The sequence below is a fragment of the Seriola dumerili genome, unplaced genomic scaffold (assembly GCF_002260705.1).
Source record: "Seriola dumerili isolate Sdu_G_001 unplaced genomic scaffold, Sdu_1.0 BDQW01000242.1, whole genome shotgun sequence".
In the NCBI taxonomy this organism is placed as follows: Eukaryota; Metazoa; Chordata; class Actinopteri; order Carangiformes; family Carangidae; genus Seriola; species Seriola dumerili.
Genome location: NW_019174497.1, coordinates 330556 through 340688, shown reverse-complemented (window position 1 = coordinate 340688; position 10133 = coordinate 330556). Strand labels below are relative to the sequence as shown.

The 10133-nt window shown below is 36.0% G+C and overlaps 1 protein-coding gene across 1 annotated transcript; it reads left to right on the top strand.

The window, feature by feature from the left end:
• Positions 1 to 912: 912 nt before the first annotated feature.
• LOC111229603 (intestinal mucin-like protein) lies at positions 913 to 8602 on the top strand. The gene is made up of 18 exons (XM_022755996.1): positions 913 to 972; positions 1485 to 1656; positions 1786 to 2030; positions 2179 to 2362; positions 2511 to 2712; positions 2810 to 2988; positions 3087 to 3156; positions 3824 to 3960; positions 4047 to 4078; positions 4176 to 4344; positions 5089 to 5193; positions 5316 to 5356; positions 5510 to 5632; positions 6311 to 6409; positions 6522 to 6650; positions 7173 to 7212; positions 7666 to 7789; positions 7898 to 8602. Exons 1-18 carry the CDS (start codon positions 913 to 915, stop codon positions 8064 to 8066), a joined length of 2280 nt encoding a protein of 759 aa, XP_022611717.1. The 3' UTR covers positions 8067 to 8602.
• The last annotated feature ends 1531 nt before the right edge of the window (positions 8603 to 10133 follow it).

The following is a 10133-nucleotide window of genomic DNA, read 5'->3' as shown; positions in this document are numbered from 1 at the left end:
AAAAATCATCACAGCCACAGGAAAGCCTACTACCCAACCATCAACGACAGAGAAGCCCACTTTTGAAACTCCAACTGCAACACCTTCAACTTCTCAGTCTTCAGCTTCAGGCAGAACAACTTTATGTTTTTGCAAGTACCTGGATCAGATTTTCTCTCCTGGTAAGTAATGTGCTTAGCTCGTGCTCGTCATCATTTGGTTTTCATACTAGTACAATGATATTTTGGTCATAGTTACACTTCTCCTTACCATGTAGCATGCCAGAACACCTTAAGTGAGAGATGTTTGTGCTCTGATGTCAAATCCTATTTGCACTGAGATCTGTTACCAGAGTCCACAAATGTGGTAAAACTGATGTGTATACAGGCAATACACAAATGCTAACAAACACAATTGGCTTCATTCAGTTCAATAAAGGGTTTTTTCATCCTTATCTATGCAATAGTTACCTTTAATGGTTAGCCTGCATAGTGGAGGGATAAGTAACCACAGTTTGGTCATTACCTCGTCCCTACTGGTGCTGTAGTCAAAACATGCATCAATTGGAGCAATATTTAGCTACGATTTAGTTGGAATGATATGGTAGAGTAAATCAATTTCCCCCATAGACTTTGCATTTAAGCATCAACTTTGAAAACATTAATGTGGTCAGACTTGTATTAACAAAAATGCATTAAAAAGACAACAGCAACCCTGGCTTTTGATCTAACTTCATTGTTTCCCCCCCATATAGGTAGTTTCATGTACAACAAGACTGATGGAGAAGGCTGGTGTTTCACTGCATACTGCAGTTTAACTTGTAGTGTTGAGAAGCATGCTACACCATGTCACTTCACTACTCCACAAGCAACTAGCACCACCACATTAAGCCCTGCCACTACAACACAAAGTGCCTCAACTGTAGTCAGTACAATGACAGGATCCACATTGAAGCCTTTCAAAGACTGTCCATATCTAAAGCCACCTAGAAAGGTATTCAAATTCAGTTATATAAACATTTACTTGGAACACATTAGAACACAGGCCAATTGTTATCTTATTTAAATTCCTTTCATTCATTAAGGTCCCAGTTAGCTTAATCAAAGGTGACGCTGTTCTTCCTGGTGTCCAATCACATAATTAACAAACAACATAAAAACACATTCAAGCATCCCATAACAACAACTCACAACATACAAAACCAGACAGAGATATTACACAAACACATAAATAAACAAATAGCTCCAAAAAACAAAATATTTTACAGGTAAGTAATATGACATTGCTCAGCAATTTATATGTCACTAAAACACGTAACACTTGCATATACTGCAATTCAACTTACCATTATATCTAAGTACATTTTCCCTTGTTCCCTGAATTTCACAAAATTATAGATGTATATATTAAAATAAAATATGCATACATTTACTTAGGGGACTCAAACATAATATTTCTTTTGCTATTCTTAGTTTGTTAAAAAAGCACTACTTTGCCATTTACAGCATGGCGAGTCATGGAAGCCAAACAACTGCACCACAGCAACATGTGACGATGGTAAAGAAATCACAGAACATGTGCTATGTGAAAGCATGACCATGCCTGTATGCGAAAATGGGCACCCACCAGTTAAGGTCTATGATGAAGCAGGCTGCTGTTTTCACTACAGCTGCAGATGTAAGCTCAGACAAAAACATTTTAAAGTTCAAGCAGCATCATAAGACTGCTGCACATTCATGCAGCAAAACACAATATATAGTTTTCTCTGATGTAACATGTAATGTTATCTCAATCTAATATTTACAGGTGTTTGTACTGGCTGGGGAGATCCTCATTATACGACATTTGATGGTCAATACTACAGTTTCCAGAAAAATTGTACATACGTCCTGGTCAAAGAGATCATTCCCAAACACAATTTTAAGATTCTCATCGACAATGAAAACTGTGATGCCTCTGGAACTGTGACCTGTACTAAAGCCTTGATTGTGTTTTACAAGGAGTATGAAATTATTCTTTCACAGGAGAGAATCCCAAAGACCGTAAACTTGGTAACTATGGCTACAAAAAAACTTGAATATATTAAATGATATGCAATGCTAATCTGAAGAAAATGTTTTGTCTTGTGTTATATATGGTGAATATGAATAAGCCTGAGGCCTGTTTAGAAAGACTCTTACAAATGTTACAATTGTTTAGGTGCACATCAACGGCAAGCGGGTATTCCCAACTTACTCTAATAAAGACTTCATCATCACAAGTACAGCAATTCGGCTTTTTTTGAGAATCCCGGCAATTGATGCAGAAGTGACATTCAAAGGACTTGCATTCAGCGTTGAATTGCCATTTGCCCTTTTCCACAACAACACAGAGGGACAGTGTGGTAAGCTGATAAGAATTTGTTAGCATAAACTTTGTGAAAAGCAAATGAGGGTGCATGTTGCATTCATAGATGTAACTGCCATTGGATTTAACAAATGTGGTAACAAATGAGTTGTAATATCTGCCATGTTCATATTTATTTTCACAAGGTACCTGTGACAATAACAAGAAAAATGACTGCAGATTACCAAATGGCCAGATTCATCCCTCATGCTCTGAGATGGGATATCACTGGCATATACCCGACAAGAATAAGCCATATTGTGAGGAACTGTCTCCTCCACCAACACCAGGACCTACACCTACACCAACAACCTGCAAACCTGATATCTGTGAAATTTTGATCAGCAAGTAAGGATTTACAGAATAAACATGAACACATTATACCACTTCATTCAGCAGTATCACTCGATATAACACCCTACTTTCTTTCGGTTTGTACATTAAGGGTGTTTGAGAAATGCCAGGAAGTCATCGCACCAGAGCCCTTTTATGAGGCTTGTAAATTTGATGTTTGCCACATGCCGAATTCCACTGTGGGTTGTTCAAGTCTGGAAGCATATGCAATGTTGTGTGTTGAAGCATCTGTCTGTGTAGACTGGAGGAGCATCACGAATGGACAGTGTGGTAGGAGGGTTTTGTTTCAGTAGAAATCAAATAATGTTATTCTCAGATGTCCTGATTACCTTGTTTTTCATGTTTAAATCCACTTTCTCTTATTGTAGAATATAAATGTCCAGAAAATAAAGTCTACAAGCCTTGTGGACCAAGCTTTGTACCAACTTGCAATACAAGGTAATCCCTCAGTTTTATTTATGCAATATCACAAATTAAATAATGTCAGCATCTTGTAATTTAACAAGGCTAAGTTTCCATGCTTACACCTCTGAGAGGCTGTACTTAAGCTGACCTAAATGCTAACATCAGGATGCTAACATGCTCACAATGACAATGCTAACATGCTGACGTTAAGCAGATATTTGGTCATAAACCAAAGTATATACCACAAATTCCAATTTTGATATAATGGTGGTGCTAGAAAAAATAGTCAAGTGATTACCAAAGTGATTACAGTTGATCCTGATGGGGACATGAATGTCTGTAACAAATGTCTTGGCAATCTATCAAATGATTGTTGAGACATTTTAACTTACAACCACAAATGTTAACTGTATTGTGGCAATAGAGGAAAAGTCAGAGGATCACCAAAGTCATTAGTATTCATCATCTAGGGACCATGAACATTTGTACAACATTTCATGGCAATTAATATAACTGTTGAGATATTTCAGCCTGGGCCAAAGTAGTGGACAGACAGACATTGCTATCCCTAAAGCCTGCTAGCATGACAAAAAAATAAATAAAAAAATCAATACTCAGCACTGCATTATACACATCATTTATCATTTTATTCCTGAAATTATTATGTGTATTTTTCACCATCAACTGTCTTCACATTTAGATACAATGAGAAGTATGCACAATTCCAGGGAGAAAAAGCTGAACAGAACACTGCCTTTAATCAATTCATTGAGGGATGCTTCTGCCCAGAGGGGATGACTTTATTCAGTTCAAACTCTGACATCTGTGTCACCTCCTGTAAGAGCATTTTCTTTGGTGAAGAAAAATCTAATTCTTTGTGAATGAATGAATGTGCAGGTAAACTCAGTGTTTTTATGTTGAAGGTTGCACTGGACCTGATGGCCAACCCAAGCAGGTATGCTACGTTGCATGAAAACACTACATTGCATTCTTATTATTCACAGTGTATTTGTTGCTGTCATAACAACACTTCTGTTCCATCACTCAAACAGCTTGGTGAGACTTGGCAGAGTGGCTGTCAGCAGTGTGTTTGTGATCAGGACACTTTGAGTGTTCAGTGTAAGCCTCTCACATGTCCCACTCAAGAACCAGTTATCTGTACCAAGGTGGGTGAGGTGTTGGTGAACCGTACAGTGGACTGCTGTGAGAGACTGACATGTGGTGAGTGATTTGAAACACCACTCCTACATCTGCTGACAGTGTTTTAAGAGAGAGGTAGAACAGTTTAATCATCATGAGAATTATAACCACAGATGTCTGTGACTGACTGAAATAGAGTTGAGTGATTATGAGTGATAATTTTACAAGTACATATAGGCAAAATTACATCACAGTCTTTGTCATTAATTTATGTGTTTTATGATTTTGTCAGACCGTATCATGGTTATAATTTCAGGATTTTAGCAGGGCAGAGCAGCAGCTTGGAAATGGCTAGGAGGTTATCATATAGTCTTAATGGACTACATTTGAGTCACTATTTCGTACTTGTTCCATTGTCAGACAACATAAACAGTAAAACATGTAAATGAGAACAGCTTTATTGGAAATTCAGCTGCATTAAAATACTAGATATGTGAGCACATAGAGTAGGAGAGAAGCAAACAGATAAAGAACTGAAACTGGCTGACACAAATAAAAAATTTGCTGAATGTGTTGCAAATATGACACAATGATGTTAGCTGTTTACAGCAATTCCACAAGTTTTCAACTACGTCCTCAACTTTGCACATTGACCATACACGGTCCAGCCATATACAAGGTTTTGACCTTGTCTTGTTGATCACTGTCACTTATTATGCAATTAATTGACCCACTTTTATTTTAAGTTATGTTACAAATAATCACCTATTTTCATTTTATGTTACCCTCACCAACCCTGGAAATGTCTTACTTTTCAACCAACAGAATGTGATAACAAACGCTGTTCATTGCCAACACAGAAGTGTAAACTTGGATTTGAGTTGGACATCCACATATTGAATGATAGTTGCTGTGCTCAATCCCTCTGTGGTGAGTTCTTCATAAATGTTTCATTTAGATTTACTTAAAGTATTAGTGAGTGAAAGATTTACAAGCTAAACTAAGCATGAGGCTTTCATGTGATCATAATTGTTAACATGTTTTTAATCTAGTACCCAAAGGTGTCTGTGTCTTCAATGATACTGAGTACAAGGTAAGAAAATGTATACCATATATATTTTCAAGGTGCACTGTTAAGAATATATTGCACTGCCCTTCTGTATCCAGTGTAGTCACACCAGAGTCACATTTGCTTTGCTGGACTCTATATGAAATTGACTCAGACTTTACATTTTATTGTTTACAGCCAGGTATGGATTTCTCCAAAAACCCATGTGAAACATGCCACTGCACTGAAATTCAGGATCCCAACAGCAAGTTGAACACGATTAAATGTTATCAGAAGCAGTGTTTCATACACTGTCCACAGGTACTTTGCATGGAAATATTAAGAGTATTGCAGTTTTAATCATTTGAATTTGAAGCCAGTGAAGTTATATATGGTACTAAAGTATTTAACTTGAGAGTACATAGTAAATCTAGGGGAGCTCACTCATACACTTCACTCTCAGAAATCTACCTGAACTGTACTGCTGATCTGTGTGATAGCTGTTGATGCAAAGACTTTGTTATTTACATGTACAGGATGATTGTTTTGAAGATGTACATTTTGTGGATGTCGCCTCATGATACAAATGCTTATCAAGTTAAACTAAAATGCAAAACTAATGTCTTTTCACTTATCCATTTAGCATACAGTTTTGTAGATCTTTTGTTTTATTTGCTCAGGTTTAGGACATCTCATCTTTCCAAAACGATGGAGATGAATAAGATTTAGTTTGTGCTGCTGCTGAAGAAATTGTCCACTGTTTACTGTCTATTTTATGGACCATTCAGAGAAACATTGTCTCTGGAAAAAGTCTTCTGTTGATTTTTCTTAACAAAAAACCTTTGCGTTTTGAGCACCGCAAATGTTTCTTTTTTGTGATTGGGTTAAAACTATCATGATAGATGAAAGTATCCCGTAGATACTACCAGTCTCTAATTACGTATACATTTAATCGATTACAGTTCAGACCATATTGATTTGTGCATTTTTTTCAAATAGGGCTATGTGTATGAACACCAACCTGGACAATGTTGTGGAACATGTAAAAAGACAAAGTGTGTTTTAGAGTTCCCAGGTCTCACTCCGATAATTATTGAAGTAAGTAGATAGTAATGGAAACATCTTCAGAATCAGTGTCTGTAACCTTTAATTGTGTTATTAGTTACAATTGTGTATATGTACTAATTGACCACTTCTACACTTCTGACAGCCTTCTCAGTCTTGGTCACCACCAGGTGACAATTGTACCAAATATGATTGCCAAAGGGTGAAGGATGAGTTTATAGTCTCTAAAATCCAAACAATATGTGCTGAATTTCATCCAGAAAACTGCATTCCTGTGAGTATAATCCAGCTCTAAAAGGAGCATAAATTCTTATTTCTAAATGTCTGTTAATATCGCTGAACTGATGCTGACTCATCTTAACGTTCACTTCACATCCAAACTGCATCAAAAACAATTCAGAATTTGCTTTTGTCAAATTGAATAACAACAATTAGGGTCTGCTTTTTGTATTTATTAATTTTTGTTTGTACCTTTCTGAAATTAAACTTTTGATTCAATCTAATTAGTCTAATAAACATTTTAAATGTACTTGGATTGTGTAGAAGGCCAAAATTTGCACTGCAAGCCAAAACAAAATAAATATATCTAAATGGGCTAAAATGATAAATATTTTGAGCTGATGTGTATGGTTAGAGAAAAATGAGGGACATAAATACACCAAATGTGCTCAAATACACAAATAATGAAGAGGAAATAACTTAATATCGCCTTGAGCAAAAGCATTGGTAATACACTTGTGTGACTGTATAATTGTTACTGTTGTATACTTCACAGTCCATATTGTTTATATTACAGGGAACTGAACAGACTGACAAGTATGGTTGTTGCAAAACCTGTAAGTATTACTCAGTAAAATCTAATTAAACACTATTTTTCAGTGAACTTTCTTTAAAATGCATTTTTACATATATCTTATAAAATCCTATAAAAGTAATGGTTTCCTAATTAGTATAATTCCACTGGCAAGTGAGTCCATGGCAGTATGTGTCAATAGTGGCAGTATAAATAATGTCTCCATGATAATTTGTCTCAGACTGATACCTACAGGCTCATTCTGGAAACATATCTACATCTTTGTGGTCAGACAAAACCTATAATGTTGTTTTTTACATAAACAACAGTCTGACCGGAATTCATTCATAATGGTTCAAAGGCTAAACCTTCAATTTCCTCCCACATATTTGATGCTTTATTTTGTTTTGTCACTGAAATGATCATGTACCCACAGTTGTGTGCTGCATGTAATATTTCTGGAAAGATGAAAGAACAATTCATGTGTCATTCACAGGTACTCCTCATTACAACTGTCAAGTGAACAGGAACACCACCTATCTGCAGACAGAGAATTGCAAGTCAGTTGTGCCAGTGGAAATTGCAGCCTGTAAAGGATCCTGCGGAGCTTCCTCATCAATGTGAGATTTATTAGAAAGTATCTGAGGATAATGGCAGGATAAATGTTCATTTACATTGAACAGCAGGTGGTACACTGACACTGATCCTGACTGAACATTTATTTACAGGTACTCTGCGGAGAGCAACAAGTTGATGCATTCCTGCTCATGTTGTCAAGAAATGGCCACCAGTAAGAAGGAGGTGGAGATGATCTGCTCTGATGGCAGCAAGATAAAGCACACCTATGTTTCGGTTGACAAGTGCAGCTGCCAAGTTGCGAAATGTACTAAGAACTAATGAAAAAACTTTGAAACTGAAAACTTATCTGACTAAAGTACTCTTATAAACTTTGATGATTCCTCTTCAAAAACTATTAGAGAATCAAGACTCAATATGTGAAAACCACTGAAGACATACCTCTGTGCATTAGCTGAAGGCGTGGACCTGAGAACAGTCCAGTACAGGATATGTTACAGCAAATTAGTTGAATGTTTAAAACAGCGGCCTGAAAGGTTTTTCTAACATGAGCATCGCTTTGAGCTGTTACACCTTTGTGTTTTATGTCAGTAATGCTTAGGGCCACCGGTCCAGGTAGTGTTTCATGATGACAGCACATATTGGTGTCATGGTCTTTTGTAGCTTTTGAAGAGGTAGTTCCTTTTTCCAAACTTTATGATATGGTGTTTTCATGGTGTGTCTCCTCCTTAAACTGTGTATAATTTGAGAGATAAATGCAAGGTTGTGATATTCAGTGCATAGCAGTTATACTTTGCTATCCTTTCTTTCTTTGTACTTTCTTTTGCATTGGACATGAGGAATATATTGTGATCATATATGGGTAAAAATAAATTTAAAATATGAATTTAAATTTGAATTGTTTGTTGGCCATCATTTCTAACAGCTCCATTCACACAAATGATGATCCACTCAATGCAGCTTAGTGATAAAGATGTGTTAAGAGTATCCATGCTATTTTTGTCAAATATCAGTTGTGTCAAACTTAAAAACTATTGATTGTGTCCTTGTTTTTTCTTATTTCTCATTCAGATTTAACTTGGTATTGGTAATTTGTTATTAACGGGAAATCTTTTAATTTCATTAAATAATATTATTCCATTTACCTAGGTTCATGACTTAATAAAACGATTTCATTATTATTTTTTATGTTTTTGACATTGGCTAATAATTTAAATAATGGTATTAAAAATGTTTATACTTATACTAAGGATTTCTTAATATTTGGAATGTTAACAGTCGTTCCGGGCATATTCGCATAGAATGCTTCAAGTTGGCACATGACACTTTTGTGTAAATTGCAGCAGATATATGTGCATAGCTATTGTTGCATCACAGTCAACTACTGTTGCTGTCACAATCACTTATTGTTGCTTACAGTCACATTTTTGTTGCATCAGTCAAGTGTCTCTGCATCATAATGTCAATCACTTGTTGCATCGCAATCCCCTAATGTTGCATCAACAATTACCTTGTTGTATCACACTCACCTGTTGTTGCATCACTATCAACATACAGTACAGTATAACTACTACTACTAGTATAAAACCAATTGTATGGTAAGGTCTGCTAGAAAATAGTAGTACTAGCTTGTAAGGTATCTGTTATAGACCCCCTCCAATGAAAAACCAGAAACCAAAGTTTGTAATCTTGTTAACAGGTGTTAACAGGTGTTTTTTATACATTAAAAGACATCATGAGCAAAGTACGCAGTCAATGCCATAACTGCATATTTCCACTTTGAACTACAGTGAAACCAATGACAGTCTAAATAAAAAAAACGGATTCAGACAGCCAGAGGTTTCATATGTCCAAAACCTAAGGAACCAATCCCATCAAATTGCAGGACAGACCTGACAAGTATGGTTGTTGCAAAACCTGTAAGTATTACTCAGTAAAATCTAATTAAACACTATTTTTCAGTGAACTTTCTTTAAAATGCATTTTTACATATATCTTATAAAATCCTATAAAAGTAATGGTTTCCTAATTAGTATAATTCCACTGGCAAGTGAGTCCATGGCAGTATGTGTCAATAGTGGCAGTATAAATAATGTCTCCATGATAATTTGTCTCAGACTGATACCTACAGGCTCATTCTGGAAACATATCTACATCTTTGTGGTCAGACAAAACCTATAATGTTGTTTTTTACATAAACAACAGTCTGACCGGAATTCATTCATAATGGTTCAAAGGCTAAACCTTCAATTTCCTCCCACATATTTGATGCTTTATTTTGTTTTGTCACTGAAATGATAATGTACCCACAGTTGTGTGCTGCATCCCATCAACTTGCGGGAATTAATAAACCTGAAACCTTATCAGTACATAGAGCAAGAGTTTGCA